At 43.3% G+C, this 24,015-nt stretch overlaps 2 protein-coding genes across 3 annotated transcripts in view; one reads left to right on the plus strand and one right to left on the minus strand.

Annotated features, from left to right (window-relative positions):
- mtrex (Mtr4 exosome RNA helicase) overlaps positions 1 to 20,400 on the plus strand; it is a gene marked incomplete at its 5' end in the record, with an annotated part of 33,112 nt that extends 12,712 nt beyond the window's left edge. The window contains 13 exons of the mRNA XM_083657783.1: positions 3,365 to 3,490; positions 5,783 to 5,933; positions 6,840 to 7,012; positions 8,451 to 8,519; positions 8,705 to 8,830; positions 9,534 to 9,644; positions 10,404 to 10,592; positions 11,824 to 11,987; positions 13,721 to 13,826; positions 15,695 to 15,751; positions 15,849 to 16,011; positions 18,470 to 18,574; positions 19,262 to 20,400. Coding sequence (XP_083513909.1) covers positions 3,365 to 3,490; positions 5,783 to 5,933; positions 6,840 to 7,012; positions 8,451 to 8,519; positions 8,705 to 8,830; positions 9,534 to 9,644; positions 10,404 to 10,592; positions 11,824 to 11,987; positions 13,721 to 13,826; positions 15,695 to 15,751; positions 15,849 to 16,011; positions 18,470 to 18,574; positions 19,262 to 19,314 — 1,593 coding nt within the window. The 3' untranslated portion in view covers positions 19,315 to 20,400. The remainder of the gene's footprint in view (positions 1 to 3,364; positions 3,491 to 5,782; positions 5,934 to 6,839; positions 7,013 to 8,450; positions 8,520 to 8,704; positions 8,831 to 9,533; positions 9,645 to 10,403; positions 10,593 to 11,823; positions 11,988 to 13,720; positions 13,827 to 15,694; positions 15,752 to 15,848; positions 16,012 to 18,469; positions 18,575 to 19,261) is intronic.
- The window catches only part of plpp1a (phospholipid phosphatase 1a), a 28,222-nt gene continuing 24,092 nt past the window's right edge, over positions 19,886 to 24,015 (minus strand). For both annotated transcript variants that reach the window (XM_083657791.1, XM_083657790.1), the window contains exons 5-6: positions 22,331 to 22,507; positions 19,886 to 21,715 (exon numbers count right to left, since the gene is read on the minus strand). In XM_083657791.1, coding sequence (XP_083513917.1) covers positions 21,596 to 21,715; positions 22,331 to 22,507 — 297 coding nt within the window. In that variant the 3' untranslated portion in view covers positions 19,886 to 21,595. The remainder of the gene's footprint in view (positions 21,716 to 22,330; positions 22,508 to 24,015) is intronic.

The following is a 24,015-nucleotide window of genomic DNA, read 5'->3' on the forward strand; positions in this document are numbered from 1 at the left end:
TTCTGCTGCTGTTGTCAGCAGCTGCATCATCATAAATATAAGGGAACCAGTTCCATTGACAGCCATACACGGGCATGTATGGCTGTCAATAGAACTGGAACCGACAGTCCTACATGTCCACGCGTGGGCTGAACTGATTCCCTTGCATTTATTGATGATGTGACTACTGACAACAGCAGCAGGATGAATTCTGACGTGTTTGTGGCAATATTATCTGCTCATATTCAACCAAATGCTTCAGAACTCATTGGATGATTATGTTAGTTTATCAAAATTACTTTTGTTCCCTTAACACATTGACTGCCAGCCGTTTTTTTTTGCTGTAGGTAGCTTCTGCCAAGCCGTTTTTTGAGGATTATGGCTCATTTTACAAGAGCCGAGGATTCGTTTCAGCTTGGAGTTTGTGAACATACAATATCTCAAAAGTACTAATAGAATGTGTACTTTCTCTGTCTAAAAGAGTTAGTTTGTAGAGTTAGTAGTTATGTAAGCATTAGCAGTTGAATACAGCATGGTTTTAGCGTCAGAAAGAATATTCAGAGATAAACGGCTTTTTGTGAAATTGGATGGAACAGTCACTTTAACCATTCATTTTTGGCTCTCTCTCTCTCTCTCTCCCTCCCCCTCTCGCTCTCTCTCTCTCTCTCCCTCCCTCTCGCTCTCCCTCCCTCTCTCTCTCTCTCTCTCTCTCTCTCTCTCTCTCTCTCTCCCTCCCTCTCGAGTTGCTTCAACTCCTCCCTCCGTGGGCGGACAAGCTTGTCACCAGTCAGTGCTTTGCTGCTGTCCCGTGCCTGTCTGCACGGCCGCTGTTTGAGGAAGTCGGGATGGACTCGCTCGTTTGGAGTTTTGGTTGAGAGAAGCTTTTGCGATTCTGGTCATATTTATGCTGCGTGTTTCAAAGTGTGTTCCTCCACCTGTAATCTATCACCCGATCATAGTAGATCGGCTGAATCTATTATGTAAATTTGCAATCCCGCATCGCCAGCAATCAGCGCGAAAAGGAAAGCGTTTTCCCCCATCCATTTTTCATGAGAATGGCGTGACAAGTTAAAAAAATGCTTTCCTTCCTCTAGCCAGGAGAGCACTGTTGCCACTTAGTGGGTCGGTGGAATGGGTTGTAAACGTTCGGTGGCTCCAATAATTATATAAGAGATGTAAAAGGGTTAGATGCACAACCCACCGTCAAAAAAAAAAAATCGATGCCAAAAACGTGTAAACACGTTGTTGGCAGGGAACAGCTGGATTCTGAAAACGTGTTCATACGTTGTTGGCAGTGAATGTGTTAAAATGTAATTTTGGTCCCTTAACATGTAACATAATTCCTACACTGTTCACCCGATTTAGATGTAAATACCCTCAAATTAAAGGTGGATTTCTGCAGTTAAAGCACATCTTGATTGCTTAATTTCAAATCCTGCAGTTAAATCCATTGTGGTGGTGTACAAAGCGAAACTGATGAAGATTGTGTCCAATGTCCAAATACATATGGACCTAACTGTATGAGCTAGTAGTTTTTGTTCAATCAACTTTCTTTAAGGACTATAACTCTGCAGTGGAAAAATTACACCGTACAAATCTTGTACTATGATGATCTCTGGTTTTCTCAATCAACCATTCATGTAATCAGCTCAGCTCAGTAGTTTGTTCATTCAATCATCACCATTCACAATATGCAGGCTGTGGGAACAATTCAAGATAAACACAATCACACAAGCCCACACACTATAACAGAAGGATACTGCACTCAGCACTAGCAATCATCTTAGTATACCAGACATGGCAATCGGCCTTGCACTTGGACTCACTTTGATGGTCTGTCTGCAACGACGACCAGCATAGTAAATGACATTTGAAAGCTCAAATATGTATCAATAAATAGGGGTGCACAGATCGATCGGCATGCAATCTGTATCGGCCGATTTTGACCTCAAATATGCGATCGGCTGATTGCCGATATTTCTTTATATATATATATATATATATTTTTTTTTTATAAAAAAAAAAAAAGCCCTACCACTAATCAGGCTTTCCAACGATATAAAATACAATACCAATTGGTATTATTAAAGGGGAGAAATAATCGACCGAAATAAAGTTTCAAAACTTTTTTTGAGGAGTTTATATATCGGTGATCGGTTGATGATCGGTTGGGCAGATATTTCCCATAGGTGATCGGTGGCAAAAAACGTGATCGGTGCACCCCTAAAAATAAATTATCGATATTCAAATTTGAATGTCGGCATTATGGCCGAATATTGGAATGTCGAAACTATTGGGTACAGCCTTATATGCTACGTTTTCACCAGGTCCTGACTCCTGAGTGCCACACGGCACTGCTGCTGTGAGGCTTTATATGGCCTTGGAACGCGGCCGCTTAACATCGTCGCATAAACAGCCACGTATTGTTTACAAGAGCTGTCACTGAAGCACCCTTCATCTTCACTCCATACACATGGCCCTTCCAACGCACACGCACGCACACACACACACACACACACACACACACACACGGGGGCTTGAAGAGAACGCGAGAGGGAAGGAAGCTGCCCTCCAAGAGCTTCATCAGGAACATCTGGTGCCTGTGCGACGGTGCCAGAGCTCCACGCAGGCACTTCGCTCGCACACTCGAACACATACGGTCTCTCATTCCACACTGCGCCGTTCCAACTTCACGAGCTGGAGCCCAGGCGGAGAGCGTCGGCAGCAGCAGGCCTGAAATGAAGATCAGATTATTTCAACACAGAAATCATCTGATCTTCATTTTTATTGCCCCACAGACGAGCAGACATATGGGTTCTGATCAGAGCCATGTGTGGGTGCAGATCATACTGCTTGGAGGCTAGCTGCAAACCAACCCGCTTCAGTCTCTCCCTCATTAGAAAATACTAATATCTAGATGTCTGTGTTACTCATGCAGGTACCTGGATGATTATGGGCAATAATCATGGAAATACCCTTGATATTTTATAATAATATAATAATAATAATAATAATAATAATGATTGGATTTATATAGCGCCTTTCCAAGTGCTCAAAGCGCTTCACAGAATCATTATTCGTTCACACCATTCGTACCGGTGGTTCGAAAGCGTGGCAGCCACACATCGGCGCTCAACGGCCCCTCCGACCACCATCATTCATGTCTACATTCATACCAATCATACGATTTTGCAAACCTTTGGCACTATTTTCCTTTATAGATGCACATTAAAATATTGTCATTATGTCTGTAGTAGAATAGGCTGTTAAGACTTCCTCAGAAGAACCACAAAGACATGCCACATTCCAGTTATAAAGAAATGCATTCAACACAAATGTGCTTAGTTTTTGAATGTTCTATATCTGTTGTTTTTGCACGCTCTAGATCACATCAGGTGAGTACATCCAGATGTCCGGGCGTGCTGGCCGGAGAGGAATGGACGAGAGGGGGATAGTTATCTTCATGGTGGACGAGAAGATGAGCCCAGCTATCGGCAAACAGCTACTGAAGGTACTTTTTAGAACGTGTCTGCTTACGTAGGTTGACCGAAGATCCTGTGAAGATCGAAACGTTGCAAATAAAAACCCACTGATGGAGCCTCAGGCCTTGGCCACACTGATCCGTGGTGTCTGTCCGTGTGCGTTCATTTCTCTGTTCACTTCCATTAATTTTCAATGACAGCTGTCCCGACTGTCCGTGGAGCACTCGGAAACGTACGTATCCAGAAAATTTGCATATGTTTTGATGGACAGAAAGTTGAAGAGGGATGAACTTTTTCTGGATGGACGTATCGGATGGTCGGATGGTCACTGTCCGTTTAGCCAATCAGAGTCGAGGTCTCGAGAGGAGGCGTTCCGAGATTTGTTTCAACTTTTCAAAGAAGGTGGCGGCCGAGGCAGTGAAGGAGCAACAGCAACTTTTCAGGAAGTTAAAAAAACCTGTTTGCTCTTAAAATACTGAACCAAACGTCGTCAAAGTTGGCACATGTCTTACTTATTATTATTATAGTTAGTTTCCCGCTGAATGTGTCATTACTTTATTAATATGTTACCTGGATAAGCTCAAATGATGTTTATATTATCAGTCCGACTTGGAAGCACTCTCTCCCGGCCAGTCAGGCGGGAGAGAAGTGGTATGCTCATGCACGAGCCCCCAAGCCCCGGGCCGCGGAGGCGCGCAGCAGCGCTCTTCGCCTCTCATGGCGGGGGCTTTGGCATGGGGATGAGAACAGTCTGACATAACGTAGCGTTAACGTTACTTTATTCTCGTCAGAAAACACTCCGATTTGCATGTTAAAACAAGTTTGCAGCCTACGGATAACTGGAAAACATTTTATTGATCTATTCACGTCAGAGGAAGCCAGGATTAGCCAAAACGATCCCTAGATCCCTAGACCCAGAATTTTAAACGATCCCTGCTGCACACATCTGTCCGTTAAAACAATGCATCGGACAGACATCTGTCCGTTCAATAATTCTGTCCATTTTCTGACGGATCAGTGTGGCCAAGGCCTCAGTGTGCGGACTTTATCTTTTTGTTATAGCTATACCTTTTGTCCAGCAGCACCTGTACGTTTTTTCGATGTGCGCATAATTGTCTTTTCCCACCGCTTACGTAGCCGCCCGTCACTGCATGTGCGTGACAATGTCGGGCGTACGTGTTCTACATCACTCCAGTGATACTGGGTCAAGTGAATTGCCAGTACTCTCTTTTAGTCGTTGGCTCGATGCGTTTCTGGCTCGGGGGGAGAGATGTGTGTCATGTGAATGAAGTATCTGGCCAGTTTGTGATCCCCCCCCCTCGTCCTCCCACCTCTCTGCCCTTGGCTTCCAACAGTGATGCACTGTCAAGAGCTGCATGGATTGTGAAAGAGGTTGTGTTAATGCGAAACTGCTTGTTGGCACGGCCACACTGCTGCTCGCTCCCAGGGTCTCTTCTTGGATAAAGCTTCCGTCCACATATCTGTGGTTGTGGGGGTTTCAGAGTTGCTGATTGCTAAGCCCCCCTCTCAGCGTCCTTTTCATGGAAACCGACTTTAGCCCTGTGTTTATTTAGATCTCTACACTAGTCATCTATAAGGTGCGTTCACGCCGACCTATTAACGTTTTTCGCTGGCATCGAGTTTACATACAAAGTCGATGCAAACGAGCGATTGAGCGTATATTCCCCCGGGAGAAAATTCGCTGAGCGACAGAGACAGAGCGATAGGGCGAAAATTCGCTCGTCGTCGCCCGAGATGAAATATCCCAACTCGAGTGAAATTTCGCTGGCAAAAGTCGCTTGCTGCTCAACGCTGATTGGCTGCCGTGTGAGTCAAGGATCACACTGGCTTGGAACAAACCGCTGGTTTATTAGTGTGGCAACAAACCGCATTGACAGGCTGACAGCTGACACGAAGTGCAGTCTGTACTACCGGTATAGATACACAAGCTCGCTCGTGCAAGCACGCTGATCGGCTTAGCTTGTAAACAACTACGGTGGCTCGTAGTGGACAAACATAATAACATTGCGTTTTCATCCTGTCTAACGTTAGCCCAGATGTCCGTCAATTCTTGTGCCTGTTGACGAGCGATTTAAACACAGCGACAGAGCGATTCCAAAGGGTTGAATCGAGCGACAGGGAGAAAAATAAATATCTCGATGTGAACACACAGCTTTAGTGAAACGTTACCGATGTTGATTGTTGATTTCTGACACAAGATATGCATGTCAGTCAGAGCTGCCTACTCCTGAATGAACAATGTTGAGTTTTAAATGCTAATTTTTTAACCGTACCCCTCTGTCTTTTCCCGTGCTGTGCAGGGCTCAGCAGACCCTTTGAACAGTGCCTTCCACCTGACCTACAACATGGTCCTCAACCTGCTGCGTGTGGAGGAGATCAACCCCGAGTACATGCTGGAGAAGTCCTTCTACCAGTTCCAACACTACAGGGCTTTGCCCGGCGTCGTGGAGAGTAAGTAACACAGACCCCGTTCTCCTCGTCACCTCCTCCGCCCAAGGAGGTTGTGTTTTTCGGTGTCGTTTGTTTGTCAGCAGGATTACGGATCTTCATGAAACTTCATGGAAGTGGTGTAGCACGAACAAGCCTCAGGCATGAACAAGCAATTTGCCTTGGAGGTCTGCGCTCGCCCCGCCTTCTAGTTGACGTGGTTTTTATAACTAAATGAAAGCCCTGATGTTGTTTATATAGTTAGTTTGGCCATTTGCATTTCGTTAAATATGAATACATGAGGCGGATGTGAAGAATGCCCTGGGACGTTCCTTTCCGTTTTGTCATGTGTCAGGTAGGGATGTAACGATAACCGGTTTTAATGATAACCGTGATAAAATTCCTTACGATAACCGTACCGTTTCAAATTTTTATTATCGTTAAAACCGTGGTACCGTGATTACGTGGTACCGTGATTACAGTGCTTTGAAAAACATGGTAAATAAATACTGTCCATCAACCAAAGTTGGCAACAGTCTCCCAGATGCAAACGTGCAGCCTTGGAGACATGATTTCAGTGAGTGTATCAATCCTTTTTGGGTCTGGGTTTTCAATATAAAACATGGTAAAATGATTTCAGTGAGTCTCTCAGTACTTTTTCAGCAATTTTGTATGAATACCGTGATAATAGGATAACCGTGATAATTTTGGTCACGATAATCGTGATGTGAAATTTTCATACCGTTACATCTCTAGTGTCAAGCTGCTAAATGCCATGAGCTCTATCAAAATTGTGTCCTGTCCTAGTGACCAGAAGGAGGACAGAGTCACAAAAATCGTTTGCCTGACCTTTGTCTAGTAACACTTCTATAATTTATTTGATGTAGAATAGATTTTATTGATATATTTGTTTCTGATTTTTCTGTACAGAGATGAAGACTTTGGAGGAGCAGTATCACGCCATTGAGATTCCCAATGAAGAGAGCGTGGTCACCTACTTTAAAATCAGACAGCAGTTGGCCAAACTGGGTAAAGAGATCCAGGAGTTCACCCATAAACCCAAATACTGCTTGCCCTACCTACAGCCTGGACGGCTCGTCAAGGTAAGGGGAGGCGTAGAAGACGCATACATGTCACGACAAGACCATAATAATAACAGTCATATATCACTATAATTCACAATGAAACGCCATTTTGAGAGCATTGTGCACCCTTAAGGCCGTGTGTCCATCTAGCGTCTTTTTCCGACCGTTAAAACGCTGGAAGTACGCTGGGGAGCGCTGATCTCAGCGCACAATATGCAAGGAAGCAGTCTTGACAGTAGACTCAGCTCTCAGTCTTAATCCGTTTCACTTCTGTAAGACTGAGAATATTACTATTTAAATCTTTTCATAACGTTCAGGTGGCGCTGTTGGAAGCCTTGCATCGGAGAATCAATCATGAGCGTTGTGGGCGGGCCTGCTTTCTGGGAGCAGTGACGCACGCTCATGCAGAACCAGTGCTGTCGCGTTTGCGGAGAAACATATTAATCACTTAGAAACAAACATAACCTGTTAATAGGACGTGTTTCATCCGGCCCCGGCGGCTAGAGGTCTTTCCCCCAGCGATAAGCCCGACTCCCGAGGCTACGTTACAGAGCCTGCTGATGACTCAAGCGGGCCACTTCCGGGGTAGGAAAAATGATTGTAAAATAAACAACAGGTATAAACTCTCTTTGCAGCACATCAGTGTCTTGCTCTATATTGGAACTATGAAACATTGCATTGCCGCTACCAAATACAATTCTAATAATAAATGTAGGCGTGTCTGCTGCCGGCCGTTCTCGCCGGGCTCTGAACCAGTAAATTCCCAGACGTTTGGTGGTTAGGTGGCGTTGTTGGCGCCGCTCACCAAACGTCTGGAAACCGAGACTAGTCTGACAGTAACGTTAGTTCAGTGCGGTAGCTAGCTTGATAGCTGACGGCTAACATTAGCTAACGGCACACATACATTGATTTAGCTCAACACTCACCAGAAATATTAAGTGTCTAGCCAATCTGCTCCCACAATTGGGCCTTACTGTCTCTGTTGTGATAGTTTCTCCATATGATTAGTTGCCAGAAAAGGAGCACCCGACACCAGCGTCTTTCTGAAAAGTTCAAATATTTTCAGCTGGGAGCCGGCACACAAAAACGCCGGAGCGCTGTGAAAAAAGACGCTGGACGCAGCGCACTTTCTCTAGACGTCCGTGTGCGCCCCCCATACGCTCGCCCCTCATTGGAAACAACTGAAAAAAGACGCCAGAGCTGATGAAAAGACGCTAGGTCGACACACAGGCCCTCAACCAATGGGACATGAGTTTGGTAGAGGCGGGATGGGGGGATGGTTCTCATCATGTCGCCTCCTGGTGCGCGATGAAGTGCAACGATTTTCTGTTTTCCACCACGTACAAATAATGACATTTTGATATACAAATACAAAAATGTGCCTTTTTTTTCTCTCTCTATATAAATTGCCAAATAGGTGTGACTTTAATTGGTCTTTGTTGCAATTATCCCACAGGTGAAAAACGAAGAGGCAGACTTTGGATGGGGTGTGGTCGTTAACTTCTCCAAGAAGTCTCATGTGAAGGTATGTTGGCGTCACACATGTATCATCTCGTGTGTGTGTGTGTGTGTGTGTGTGTGTGTGTGTGCATGCATTTAGGTGTGTGTGTGCGTGCTCGCGCATGTGTGTGTGCATGCATTTAGTTGTGTGTGTGTGTGTGTGCGTGCTCATGTGTGTGTGAGTGTCTAATGGGCGTCCCCCTCTCCTAGGCTGGCACAGACTCTGAGCCGGTGTATGTGGTGGAGGTTCTGGTCCACTGCAGTAAGGAGAGTGTGAAGGACGCTGCTACCGAAGCTGCCAAACCCGCTGCGCCGGGCGAGACGGGAGAGATGCAGGTGGGTGCAACAAACACACCCACGACCACACATAGATATGACTACACACACACACACACACACACACACACACACACACACACACACAGTTGAAATATTTATTTATGTCCACATAAATACAAGTATGCAAAGGACATAAACAGTAATAGTGCAGTCAAATGCTGGGAGTCAGTCAGTTACATGAGTGCCCAGACGGCAAACACAATAATGCATACACATAAGAAACACACAGGATGATAACATGGCAGGTTGATATATACAGTTATACTGTAATGCAAGAGAGCGGTCAGTATCCACTTCATGGGTACACAAAGCAGCGCCTCCTCCATATTGAGCGGCTGCCGATAATAGTAGATATTGAACAATATCTCGCTAACTGCTCGGCCCTTCTCTTTGGGAGACCAGCCATCTGAAGGCCTCTCACAACCAGCTCATGTACGTGACCCAAGCTGCCAAATATGAAAAGTAAAAGTGTACACCTGTAGCCCAGCTGTGAAATGGGTCTGTTCTAGCTGTTGGTATTTCATCATCTTGGTTAGAAAGGCCTCCTCTAGGCTGTGGTCAAAGGTACAGCCAACCTCTAGAACACAGATATGACTACACACACACGCACACACACACACACACACATACACACACACACACACACGTGCCTATAATCAGTGTCACTATGATTCTGATCACCGTTTGGTTTTTTGTCCAGGTGGTCCCGGTGATGCTGCACCTCCTGACTTCCCTCAGTTCAGTTCGTCTTTACATCCCCAAAGACCTGAGACCGTTTGACAACAGACAGCTCATGCTCAAGTCTATACAGGTATAAAGCATAACCTTGAAAACGGAGCACGTTGAAACAGGTGCAGCTAAACGGACATGCTTATCTAGATGTCTTTTTCCCCCTGTTGAAATTGGTGTTCTTAATTATTTTTCTCTTTCTCCAATAGCTGGGTTTTGGTTCAAATTTCAAGAATGGATTAGATTCCGATTCACAAGGTTGCGAATCGATTAATCCCGATTCGATTCCGATTCGATTAATTTCAATATCGATTTGGTTAGTGATACCAAAACGTGTTTTTTGAGCTGTAACCTGAATTACATGACTGTCCAGTTATGTAACACAGGGGTTCCCAACCTTTTTTGCACCAAGTAGATACATGGGGAAAAAAAGTCAATTTTAATGGTTTTAGTTACACATATATTTACTCACCAGGTGGTGACAAAGCGTAAATAACAGCCTTTTCATCTGTCAATAAAGACACTTTCACAATTATGCACAGTGATTTGATTTCAGCCTACCTATATAATTTCTAAAAGTAGATATTAATGATCAAACATTTCCATTTATGTAGCCTACAGTATTTATGTTTTTGTTTCAACTACAAACATAAATAAACGTCAACTTGAAACTATGTTTCAACTACCACACACAGCATAATATTTTAGCCTGTTTATATTTAAAAAAAAAAAAAAAAAAAACGATCTCTGGACATATGAATCGATTCAAATAAAAATTGATTAAAAATCGGAGAATCGATTTATTTTTTAACCCAGCCCTATTCTCCAATGTCATGGTCAGGAGGTGCAGAAGCGTTTCCCAGACGGTGTGCCTCTGCTCGACCCCATCGATGACATGGGCATCAAAGACCCCGCGCTGAAGAAGGTCATTCAGAAGGTGGAGGCCTTTGAGCACCGCATGTACTCCCACCCGCTGCACAGCGACCCCAGTCTGGAGTCTGTCTATTCCCTTTGTGAGAAGAAAGCCCTGGTGAGAAACTCTGTGTGTGTGTGTGTGTGGTGTTCGAGATCAACTATTAAATGTCAAACCCCATTTTACATTTCAGGTATTTAACCACAGGCTGCAGTTGCTTTTGTTACCATTGAAATATTAATTGAGATTATATCTTGTGCGTTGATTCAAATCAGCATCTATGTTGGTGAACAATCGGTGACTTTCTGGTGTATTTTCCTGCCAAGCAGGTTGGGATGTGTGGTGATATACTAGTCCAACAAACACAGGAAGAACGTCAGGGCAATAATCCACTAAGACCTCGCCCTCCTCGTTCATAGGTCAACTAGCACAACATGACTGGCAGAGCCCCTCCTTTGCACTGTCAAAATGAGAGAAGGCAATATAAGATTTTAACAAGAAAAGATCAATTTGAAATCTTGTTCTACCACAACTGACAATAAGTTGACTGTGTTTAGCAAGAAAATGGATAGAATTGTTTCCTGTTGACTGTTGGGTTTATGAGTGTAAGTTAGTCATTCCATGTATCTTACTGTAGATAGATATACATTTTATTTCTGTGTCATGCACCATATTCATGGTGCCCAACCCGTCTGGGCTTACAAGACACAAATCATTCAAGTTCAACAATACAAACAAATTAACAAACAAGCCACAACAAGCTCAAACATAAACAAGACAAGACAGAGTTGTATGTTCAGATGAACAACTTCTCCGTTCTGAGTTTCCAAGCCCTCCCAATAAACCTGACCAAACTAAAGACTTCATCTCTGAATAGCCATTCCAACTTAGCATCATCTCCTGACCAAAATAGTTCAGGTTTCTTATTTTGCATTAACTGAAATGGAGACAATCCGTTAGTGCTAATTTTAATGTATTTATCCTGGTTGCTGCTCCACCCTCTGCTGATCTGGGGAGAGCCGACCAGAGGAGGCACCACTTCAGCGACCAGGATATTGCATGTTTTGGTGACAGGTTCCTATATGAAGGAAACCCCCAGGGGGCACGGAGAGAACATGCAAACTCCACACAGAAAGGCCCTTTTGATGACCCCACCCGGGCGGTGGGCACTCGAGGACATGCGGACAGGCTCGCACGAGATCTTTAATGTGGCACAGATGCTAGTTTTTGAGAAAAGCCTAGAGATGGACTTCCCTTAACGTACCTGTGCTGAATGTCACTTAGCATAACAACATGCGTTTGTCTGTGTGTCAGATCATAACAACATGTGTGTTTGTCTGTGTGTCAGATCCTAGCGGACGTCAAGACAGCCAAGCGGGAGCTGAAGAAGGCGCGCACGGTTCTGCAGATGGACAAGCTGAAGTGCAGGAAGAGAGTTCTGAGACGCCTCGGCTTCGCGACGCCCTCTGACGTCATCGAGATGAAAGGGCGCGTTGCCTGTGAAATTAGCAGGTAGGGAAGGAGTGAGCGCACGCCTAGTGGCCAAATGCAGAATTACTCCACTTACATAGTGTTTTTTTGTATGGTCTGTTGTAAGCTCATACAATGCGCTATCTGAAATGAGCAGCAGGCCATTTCAAGCCAGCAGGCTCAGCCTTCTTAAAGCCCATGGCACACCAATCAAACATTCTCAAACAAACACAAACAAACACGAACAAAGACAAATGTTCGTTTGGTGTGCCATAGCTGTCTGTTCGTGTTTGGCGATGTTCGGCGATGTTCTGTCATGTTTGCCAGGATTCGACTTCAATCCGGCGTTGTTCGCTGTTCGCTGTTGTCTGGTAACTTCCGATGTTTTCAGTCGCGTATCCATGGAAAGGGAGCTCACGCAAAGTGACCATCAGTCGCTCCCCTGGAGAGATGCAGTCCCTGTAATTTGTATGTTCACGGCTTATTAGTGGCGTAACCTTTTCCAACAGCCTTGTGTACTGCTCTGGTGCAAATTGAGAGAAGTTGGCAAAACCAGATCTGTCTTCATTTTCCAGCTCACGGCAAAGACGATACGCTCCCTTGTGTTGTCTTCTCAATAACGAATGCCGACTCCATAGTTTCCTCTGATGTTTTCTGCGTGTTTGAAGACGTTTTGCCAATTTGAAACACAATATTCCAACGAGTGTCTCTAAATGACCGTATATTATGTCCTCTTCACTCTCCATTCTTGGTCAAATGTTTTAGCGTCGTTAAATGTGTCTTGTCCGCATCGGCAGTGTAGGTCTTCTTCTTCTGCTTTGTTAAAGCAGTTTCGGTCTAAGTAAACACGGAAGTTATTTGGTCAGCTTCTTCTTCTTTGGTGTTTTACGGCAGTTGGCATAGTTATTGTTGCATTACCGCCACCATTTGGCTGAAATTAGAACAACTGTTGTGCTGAATATGTTCGGTCGGTGTGCCATGCTTTCAAACAAACACGAACATCTGCCAACATTCACAGACAACCACAGACAACTGTCTGTTGGTGTTTGTTCGTGTTTGTGTTTGTTTGTTTGAGAATGTTTGATTGGTGTGCCATGGGCTTTAAGGCTGCTGTTGTTGTGTCTTATGGGTGAGATGTTGTGGATTACATCTAAGCCTAAGTAGAGGCGCAGTGGGAATTGCGGGTATAAAGTACCACAGGAATGAGTCCTAAAACCCTGAATTTAGCACTTCCTGGTTCCCTCGTCTCAAAGTCAATGGGGTTTTTTTGTACGGGGACTGTGGTTGGATGCCTGAAATAACGTCTGTGGTTAGCAAACAATTATGGAACTGCGATCTTTGTGCAAGATAATCTTCACAAATGAGCAGGACCACTTTTATGATTTTGAAAATCTCAACTTTTGTGAAGATGATCTCGCTGAACACAAACATCACACTTTCATAAACGTTTGTTAATAACCACAGATACCTTATTTCAGGCATCTAACCAAAGTCCCCATACAAAAGTCCCGTTGACTTCCAGACGAGGGACAAAAACATGTCATCCCTGCAGGACTCTTCTTATCTTCTTATCAGTGCTGAAAGCAACGGAACATCTGCTATGGAGATGCTGACTCCAGCGACATCTGTCTGGTTCTCTCTGACATCCAGGCCAGCTTTCTGCTGAGTTGCTCACCCCAAGTTGAATGTAACATGGGACAGATGTATCAGATCCTGTGTATTGTGACAAATGAATCAAATAGCAGCTGTTTAATTCACTTCTCTGTCTTGTCCAGTGGTGATGAGCTTCTCCTGACAGAGATGGTGTTCAACGGTCTCTTTAACGATCTGACCGCCGAACAAGCCACCGCCCTGCTGTCCTGCTTTGTCTTCCAGGAGAATGTACGTAAGCATACGCGCACACACACACACACATACACACACATACACACACACATATACACACACACACACACACACACACACACACACACACACACACACACACACACATACATACACATATACACATATACACACACATACACATATACACACACACACACACACACACACACACACACACACACACACATACACATATACATATACACACACATACACATATACACACATACACACATATACACACACACACACACACACATACATACATACACACACACACACACACACACACACACACACACACACACACACATATACATACAAGCGGGGTAATTCTGTGAATTCTCCATACATACAAACAGATTGAGGCCTCCACGGACACTTGAGATAAACAGCCCATTTTCCCCAACACACATTTGAGCTCCAAATGCATTCTTGGCCTTTTCTCATCCACTGCAACCAAAACACACGTGTGTTTGTCTTGCCTAATGAAGCCTGTTCTCTCAATGAGGCGATCCAGCCTCAGATGCTTAACTTTGGCTTTACTTTGGCTCCACATCAGCTCGCTCCTCCGAGCAGCAGGGCACGTTTCTGTCTCCATCATCTCCACCCAGAGAGAGAGAGCTCCTTTTCTCTGTCAGCAGAATGCAACAGAGACAGGCAGCTGTCACGTCTTCATACCCGTACAAAGGCCTGTGTGTGTGTGTGTGTGTGTGTGTGTGTGTGTGTGTGTGTGTGTTAGTGATGCGCGGGCTGCAGTTATAACCGCGCTGGGCAGGCCAGATCATAAAAATAAACATTCTGATTAATAGCGGATGGGTTGCGTGCGGTTGAAACGATGTATCATTAAGGAGGAAAAATCATATTAATTACGTTCTCTAGTCTATTAACGTATTTTAAGCTACATTTTTCGTCAGGCACATTCTTAGTCGCCTATTATAGATCCCCCCAAAGGACCCACGGCGGTAAACACAACAACAGCCATGTGTGCTACACTTTGATTTCTGCGTTTACATGCACTTTAATAATCCGACAATAGGAAAAACCCGGGTTTACACGATTCAGTCAATTAGTCGGATTTATCTCCAGAAGGCGGCGGTAATTCAACTTTTTACATGGAACTTGTACATGCGCAGATGTATAAACCCACAAGAAACCTGATACGCTGTATACATGCACTCAAAAGACAGGTTATTGGCCAAAAACCTAGGTATGTTTATCGGTTTATTCATAACCCAATAACGGCCATAAACGGATAAAGCTTATCGGTTTATGCTGTTTACATGACCATTTGAATAATCAGGTAACTCCAGAAATCCGCTAATAAACTGTTTATTGTCTGCATGTAAACGCACTCAGCCATGGATTTCACTAGCATGTAGTAGGAGGTATTGTTGCTGTTAGATGCTCATAAAAAGCCTAGTGCAGTCAGTGACAGTGATAGACGTGGACACTAGGGGGCAGGATTAAGGAAATGTCTCGGCCGTTGGGTTCGTTCGTCTCACTGTTGTGTGAAGACCTTGTACTGTACCTCCCAAAATGGCAACTTTTCCGGAAAGCAGCCTTCTGAGTATCTTGTCAACCAGACATTTCCCAGTTTATCCAGTTCGTTATGAAAGGTGTTCCTGAGTCCGAGTCCATTTGAACCCATTAGAGGAGGATCATGTAATCCTTCAACTGGAGCGAAAAACACGAGGATCACCAAAAATGGGGTTATGAGGTTTTTCTTTCGCCCCTTTCCTCCTCGAGAGAAAAATGTGTTTGAGATTTGAGTTGTAAATATTGAGACATTCTTGAAGACACCACTTTGCTGCCATGTTTTTCTGGGTGATGATAACGTTGTAATGTGTTGTGTCTTCCAGGCCAACGAGATGCCGAAGCTGACCGAACAGCTCGCTGGTCCTCTGAGGCAAATGCAGGTAACGGCACGAGAGACAGTCCCAAAGTTGAGTCGAATAGTTAAGAGTAATAAAGTGTGAATTTGGTGGAAATGTCTGTTGCTGTTGTCGTCTGTAGGAGTGTGCGAAGCGCATCGCTAAGGTGTCTGCGGATGCCAAACTGGAGGTGGACGAGGAGAGCTATCTAAACCAGTTTAAGCCACACCTGATGGACGTGGTCTACACCTGGGCTAATGGAGCCACCTTTGCTCAGATCTGCAAGATGACCGACGTCTTTGAAGGTGCGGCATTAATATCGATATCCACCAACAGCCATGAAGAACCATTACATAAGTGTCTGTCCATTCCTTTAACCTGTCCTGTCATGCCTTATATGGAATAGCCCATTATACTATAGTTCATTCCCTTGTGTTCCTTTGTAAAGCAGGAAAATGATTTTATTTTTAGTAGTAGTAGTACTGTAGTAGTATTTATATATATACATATATATATATATATACACATATATATATATATATACACATACAGTATATATATATATATATATATATATACATATATACACATATATATATATATATATATACATGTATATATGTATATGTATATATATATATATATACGGTATATATATATATATGTATATATATAAATACTACTATATATAATATTACTATATATAATACTACATATATATATATATATATATATATATATATATAGATATATAGATATGTATATATATAATATATATGTATATATATATATATATATATATATATATATATATATATATACATACATACATATATGTATATATATATACATACATACAGTGACTATATATATATACAGTGACTTCCGTTATTGTAGGTCTGTCGAGGCTACTTTACAGCTTTGGAGAAAACATAATTAAGTCCATTAATTTAGCAAAAATAATATGATAACCACAATGAATGTGCGCTGGCTGAACATGTGGGGCAGGCCTAGTTTAACAGCACCACACAGCTGATGTACGGTTCAGATCAGATCAACTTCAGTCCTCCTGATCCTCCTCCTGCTTTGTGCTGTAGCTCTGACTCCCAACAATGATCCAAGCTGTCAAATACAGCATATGTTGTAAGCAGGAAGTGATGCTGAGTTAAGGAAGCTGGCGAGTATTATTGGCAATGCTTGTGGGAATGGGAGGAGTTAAAAAAAAATCCAATTGACAATTCTCTAGTCTATTTTGATAGCTTTCAAAGTAAATGTTTTTTATATTACTTAGTTGGAGAAACATATCCCTGTTACTCAAATGTGGTGTGTTTTGTGTGCATGTTTGTTTGGCAAAGGGGAGAGTGAGCTGTGGTTGTTAGCCACAGTGATGAATACAATGTTAGTTTCATTTAACCCTCAATGAACCAAAAATGTTGGACCGCGCTCCAAGACCTCCACATTCTCCTATCAAACATTCCGTGTTTCACAGTGTGAATCCTGCTAGTAGGGCATTCACGACTAGTAAAACCACTAGTCGACACTGTGCTTAGTAGTCGACTACGGTAGTCGTTTTTTTTTTATCTTTAAGAAAGAACATGAGGTATTTACACGACATACATGGACTATCATATCCCATATCCCCCACAAAGAACATCAAAACACAACAAAACAAGAAAACTGCATAAGATACACAATAATCCAAGAACAAACAAGACTATTGGACAAACAACCAAACAAAAACAATGCATTCAAAGTAAATACGGTACATAGATCTTGCCCCTGTTGGCAGCTAGGAAATGCATAGCTTTAAATTGGAAAGCATCCAATCCCCCAGCTGTAGTTCACTGGTGGAATGAACTCTCAAGCTACCATACGTTGGATACCATTTACTACAAGAGCAAAGGCAGATTCTTAGACATCCCCAAAATATGGCAACCACATACAGAGTTTGACTTTAAGAACTTTTTACCCCAGTGTCATTAGGCTTATCAGGATAGGAGTTGAATGCATTGTTTTTGTTTGGTTGTTTGTCCAATAGGCTTGTTTGTTCTTGGATTATAGTGTATCTTATGCAGTTTTCTTGTTTTGTTTTGTTGTGTTTTGATGTTCTTTGTGGGGGATATGGGATATGATAGTCCATGTATGTCATGTAAATACCTCATGTTCTTTCTTGAAGGAACACTCTGCCCATTTTCAACCAGCTTTGTATCATTAGAACATATAGTATATCAGAAAACTGTAAACTGTTTTGAAGTCTGTCATTTAATTTGACAGTTATTGAGTGTTAAAGTGTGGACCAGTGACATCACTGGTCCACACTAACTCAAATTAATAACTCATTAACTCAAATCAACTCTCAATAACTGTCAAACTAGATGAATGATGAAGAGTTTGACAGTTATTGAGAGTTGATTTGAGTTAATGAGTTATTAATTTGAGTTAGTGTGGACCAGTGATGTCACTGGTCCACACTTTAACACTCAATAACTGTCAAATTAAATGACAGACTTCAAAACCGTTTACAGTTTTCTGATATACTACTGATGTTCTAATGATACAAAGCTGGTTGAAAATGGGCGGAGTGTTCCTTTAAAGATCAAAAAAAAAAAGACTAGTCGACTACCTTTAGGGACGACTAGTCGACTAGTAAAATTCACTAGTCGTGAATGCCCTACCTGCCAGTAGCATTAACGTTATCTAGTTAGCCTTTTGCTCTTACTGTATCCACACACTAAGCCCTGGTGTGGCTCTGTCTCTCTGCAGGGAGCATCATTCGCTGTATGCGTCGCCTGGAGGAGGTTCTGAGACAGATGTGTTCTGCAGCCAAAGCCATCGGCAACACTGAACTGGAGAACAAGTTTTCTGAGGGTAAGAAACCTTGACAGCCCAGTCAACCCATTCCACAACCTTCAACCTACGGTAGTTTTAAACATGATCCACCCATATGCCAATACATACAGTCACCATCCCTTCTTGGCCTATCCACCTTATCCACCCTTACTGTACAAATAATTGTGGGTACAAGTTCCGGTTTAACGTGACTTATTGTTGCAGCTTGCCATTTCCGTTGTTATACTCTTTGGCTGCAGAGCCGAATTATAAACCGGAAACTGGAGGACGTTATAAAAGTTATAAATATAGTCACGCTATAAACAACTAACCAACGCTGGGAGTCCGTATGGAAACAGTGTTAACTCGAAATGGTTAAAAGTTAAATCAATTTGGTCATTTAGTGGCATTTTACTGCCATGTCACATAGCTAGCTAGCCGCTAACATTAGCCACAGTAGGCACTGCGCTCTTAAAGGGATATTTATCGACGAGATTTTTGCCAAGCTGGACCTGATTAGTGATTTGCGCCGTTCGCCCGGACGGGTGTCAAGCTGTCAGCAACGAGGCTGGGAGGATCACACCGGAAGAAAAACGCATAGGCATCATGGCCGCTAGAAATAAGGTGGATAGACTTTGGAAAAAGTACTTGAGTCTGTTTGAATTTCGTGCCCAGCTATAAATGTTGTGGTTAACATTTCATTCATGTATTTCTGTCTCTCTGTAGGAATCACCAAGATCAAGAGGGACATTGTGTTTGCTGCCAGTCTCTATCTATAATTGCCTTAACACAGCGTCCCAACACAGGATGGCCAATGACTACGGGAGGTTCATTAGCTGTCTGTGACCTTATTGTAGAGACACTGCGGAAACCACGCCCAAAACGGGGGAAAACACAAACTCCCGTCCAATCCTGGCATTCTCCTATGTCGCGTCCAACTTACTTGATCGACAGCAACATCCACATTTTTCTTCTCGCCAATTATCAATGGCTTCCTCGTTTTGCTCGGGAGTACAAAAAAACTTTAACTGGCGATTTTTTTACATTTTGTTGTCTGCGCAGCCCACCACACAACAGCTTATAGCTATGTTTAATACAAGGAATATGACGCTGGTGTATGGAAGTGAACGGAGAGCTTTCCCCCCGTGATGGACGTGGCCTTTTTCATGCAGTGTCTCTATGGAGACACTATCTGAAATAGTGATCATTTTATTCATTATTACCCACCAGTCGATCCCCAGTCCTCTCCGTTCCTCATTGTTGTTAAACTGGGATCAAGTTCTGTGGTTTCCAAATAGATGAGTGTGGTTTTCTTCATCACTCGAAGAAAATCATTTTTGCACCCTCAGATCTACTTCATGGCCTCTTGCCTGAATTTTGTTATGTCCCGGAAAATGTCTGTGAATCCAGTTCAAGAAGAGATCCTGGGTGTATGTTGTTGACTGGAGAGTAAGTGTTTCACGTCACAGATGACTGGATAAGTGTGTGACATGTTCGTTAGTTCACATAATTTAAACCTGTGTGAGAAAGTAAACTATTTTGTCATTTATATGTGAATTCATCTATCATGACAAGAATTCATTGAGCATTTAGTTTTTGTTGCCCCCATTCAAGTGGTACATCATGACTACGGTCATATATCGGAGAAAATAAACAATATAGGCCATGCTTTAATTTGAAATGATGGCTTTTATCTTGACAATACAGGAAACACTTATACATTTCATTTTTGCATGTTCATGGTAATAAGCAAAATGGCTTTTATTCTTTTTCTCATTCTTTTCTTCTTTTGTTGCCGTCAGAGCAGAACATAGACATTTGTACATAATATTTGTAACAATTTTCAATAAAAGTCTGTATAGTGATTTTTCTTTTCTTTTTACATTACAGAGGTGATACAAAAGTAAGGTCGTCTTGTACAGGTTTATATTAGTTCTGAGATGCATACACAGGGAGCTGTGCTAGCAGCAGTCCAGCAAAGGCAACACGCGACTCAAACTAGCAATCTTGTTGTCCAATTCTCTAACCTAAAAGACAAGATGGAGATGATGTTTCGTTCCTTCATGGTGAGGTTAGAAGGTTGGAGAATTGGATCGCAGTGACAGTGGCCTAGAGTCAGCAACTCCAGATGCGGAGCTTCAGCTTCTGTTTCTTATGGTATATTCCTATGCCTCTTATGTTTAGATGTTTATATTGTTTCCCTACCCGAGTATGAGCAACTGCAGCATGACTCAATTTGCCCTCGTGGATCAATACAGTTATTCTGATTCTGAATACTGGTCCAAGATCAGCTTTAGTCTCCAGAAGATGAACACCTTGAGTAAGTTTCCTTTCATATTTAGAGCCCTTTTAACATTGGACCGAAGACGATACATTCTCAGTAAAAGTTGTGAAACTCATAACTCTTACTTAGTGTTGGAGTTAACATAAAACTGACCCTAAAATCAGCATCTTGAGCAGAGTGACTGACTCCAGGTAGGGAAAAGCACAAAGCAAGGTTACATTCACAGGATTCCCACCCCTCCTCCTCTCTCCCCCCTCCAGCAGTGGTCAGTCCCTTTAGTGGGCGCATGCAGCTAAGTCTTCCCACTGGCAGTAGGTAGGCTACATGTTATGGTTTCCGTCCTTACAAAAATCTCTACCCCCCCAACCTACATTTCAGTCTAGATCTGAAAGGATCGGATGGGTCTAAGCTTATCTCGCGAGTCGCCGCACTCCCTCCAGATGGGGAACTGAAAGAACAAGGCAGCAAATTTTGCAACCGTTTTCGAAGTCTTTTTAAAGTCTGGGGTGTGGTGTTACTTCCAAACATGTTTGTGCATCTCGCCTCTCTCACCCATTTACATTGCGATGCACACTTTTCCACTAGCTGACATGACTTGAGAAGCGAGGCTGGGCCGACGGGCGCTTATTTACAACAATACTGTGTTGTAGATCCATGCACAGGGTGTTAGATGAGAATACGTGTCGGGTGAAAAGGCTTAGAGAGAGCTGGCGTCCAGACCAGGGTGTGCGTTTGGACTGGGCAGATGGAGGCGTCCTCCTCGCCTCTGGTTTAGCTTAGTTGGGGCTGTCAAAGTTCCCATTGGTCGGCGAGGTCTCCTGGAGTGTGGTGTGGGGGATCTCGTCCTCCTTCTGGGGCTCCACGCGCTTCTTGAAGAAGTCGGACACAAAAAAGACCTGCAGAACACAGAGAGAGAGAATGGGAAAGTGACATTAAAAAAAAATGCAGGTACTACAACAGTGATACTCAACTTGCAGCCCATGATAGGGTGCAGAGTGGCCCCCTGACCATTTCTAATTCACAATGTGAACCCTAACATGTAATAAAGTTTGACTGAGAAAATTGTCAAATAAATAAATTAAAATAAAATAAATAAATTGTCAAATACCGCCCTCTGCTCGCCACCCAGGCACTTATGTAATTAACTAACTTAACTTAACCTAACTAACGTAACGTATCTTAACGATCCTGTGTGCATGAAATTGTCAAGACTAAACTGACACCCCAAAAACCTACAATCAGCTACAGAAAAAATTATGTTTGTTTATTAACTGGCCCCTGGCCTCCAATCATTTTACAAAAGTGGCCCCTGGGCAAAGCAAGTTGAGTATCCCAGTACTACAAGGTGCTCTCCAGGAACTACAGTTTGAAAGCCTTTTCATAGATGGAAAGTGGAATAATAACGCCGACTAATTTGCATCCGTATCCTGTTTAACAGCAGGGCGATAAATCCAGAACCCACAGTGCGTCAAATGCAAAAGTTAGGGTGAAGTGCAGTGACAGGTACTTACCACCAGGATAGCCATGAGCGCTCCCTGCAGCAGACCTGTCAGCACATCGCTCCAGTGATGTTTATAGTCAGACACCCGGGACAGTCCTGTGTACACCGACGCAGCGATCAGGAAAAACTGGATTGTGGGTCTCAGTAGCCGGGCCCATTCGGCCTGGAGTCTCGCCTGGAGGTAGAGCTGAGGGAGACACACAGGACAACGAGGGTTTGAATGAAATATAGAAAAGCTATGTTTACAGTTCCATAATAAGAATGTGTCCCTTGTGTAAAAAAAAAGGGAGAGAAGGCATGAGGTTCAGGGGAAAATGCAGGAATCCTCAAGTTAAATTCAACCTTTTTTAAGAATTTTTCCAAGACTTCAACGCCACTTTTGTCACATCAGGGTGTAAATCACAAGTTTCATCAATACAAGTTATCGATTATTTGGACGACGATACGATATTTGCTGATATCACAAAGTCTGCCACGATACATTATCGATTCAATGCCAGGGGTCTTGGATCAATATGGGAGGATTTCATATGCTCATGTAACACCATCAGGACAATAGCTACAAACTGTAATACCTCACAAATGGCAATTAAGACTTTTTAAGACTTTTTTTTTAAGGGCCTTAATTTTCTAGCTAGCACCACATACTCAAACCACAATTGTACCTTCATAAGCTTTGTCATATAAGGTGGTATTCATACGCTGCCAAAATGAAACCTTTCTTACCAGGTTAAGGAAATGTAGGCTGAAGTGTGTTCGCCACAGTCTTTTCTCACAGCACTAAAACGACGTGTGGAGAGAAGTCTGGCACTATGCTTTTCTTAAATTGCCTGTTACTGACTATCTGATCTCGCACCCACAATGTCCTCCAGTTTTTTTAATCCTGTCTGTCACTAACTGTAAGGGTGATAGACCTTTTTCACAACTGAAAAGAGTGAAGAAGGAACTGGTCAGGTTGTGGAATGTTTTGTTCTCTTTGAATTGGGGATTTCAAATCGCCTACACATTGCGATACATTTCACAGATTGAGTGGACCATCGGGGGATCCTGGGTCCTGATCCCCAGGTTGAGAACCACTGCCCTAGGGCACCACACTATCCACGCCTGGTTTCAGTGATATGCAGATGACTCACTACCTGATGGTCAACCAACTGTCATGTTCCCATTTTCCAGCCATTGCAGCTGCTCCCATTACAATGTTGGAGATTATGACACAATTTACAGCATTTACCATTTACAGCACATCATCTCATCTGTGATAATCTTCTTATTTTTACCACACTGTCTCCACAATTGTACCTGGACAACTTCCCCCCGCTGCTAGGGTTGCCAACAGTCCCGTATTAGCCGGGACATCCCGTATTTGGGTCAAAAGAGACGTGTCCCGTACGGGACGCCACTTGTCCCGGGTTTAAGGGAAGAGGCATATACTGTATATTGTGACCTGTCTGTCTGCTTGCCTGTGTGTTTGCGTGCTGTATGAGATAACGCGAAGGGCGCTAGGACCCTGGGGGTGCCGGCGTGCCGCAGCACACGAGAGCACAGAGCGTGTGTGTGTGTGCGTGTGTGTGTGTGTGTGTGAGACTCTCAGGTGGGCGCGGCTATATTCTCTGGCAGCGTGTGGTGTGCCACAATCACTCATGGGGAAAAATGAGCGCACGACGTGAGCATGAAAGAGATGGAGACGGCGATGCG

Source organism: Poromitra crassiceps, assembly GCF_964638095.1.
Source record: "Poromitra crassiceps genome assembly, chromosome: 21".
NCBI lineage: Eukaryota > Metazoa > Chordata > Actinopteri > Beryciformes > Melamphaidae > Poromitra > Poromitra crassiceps.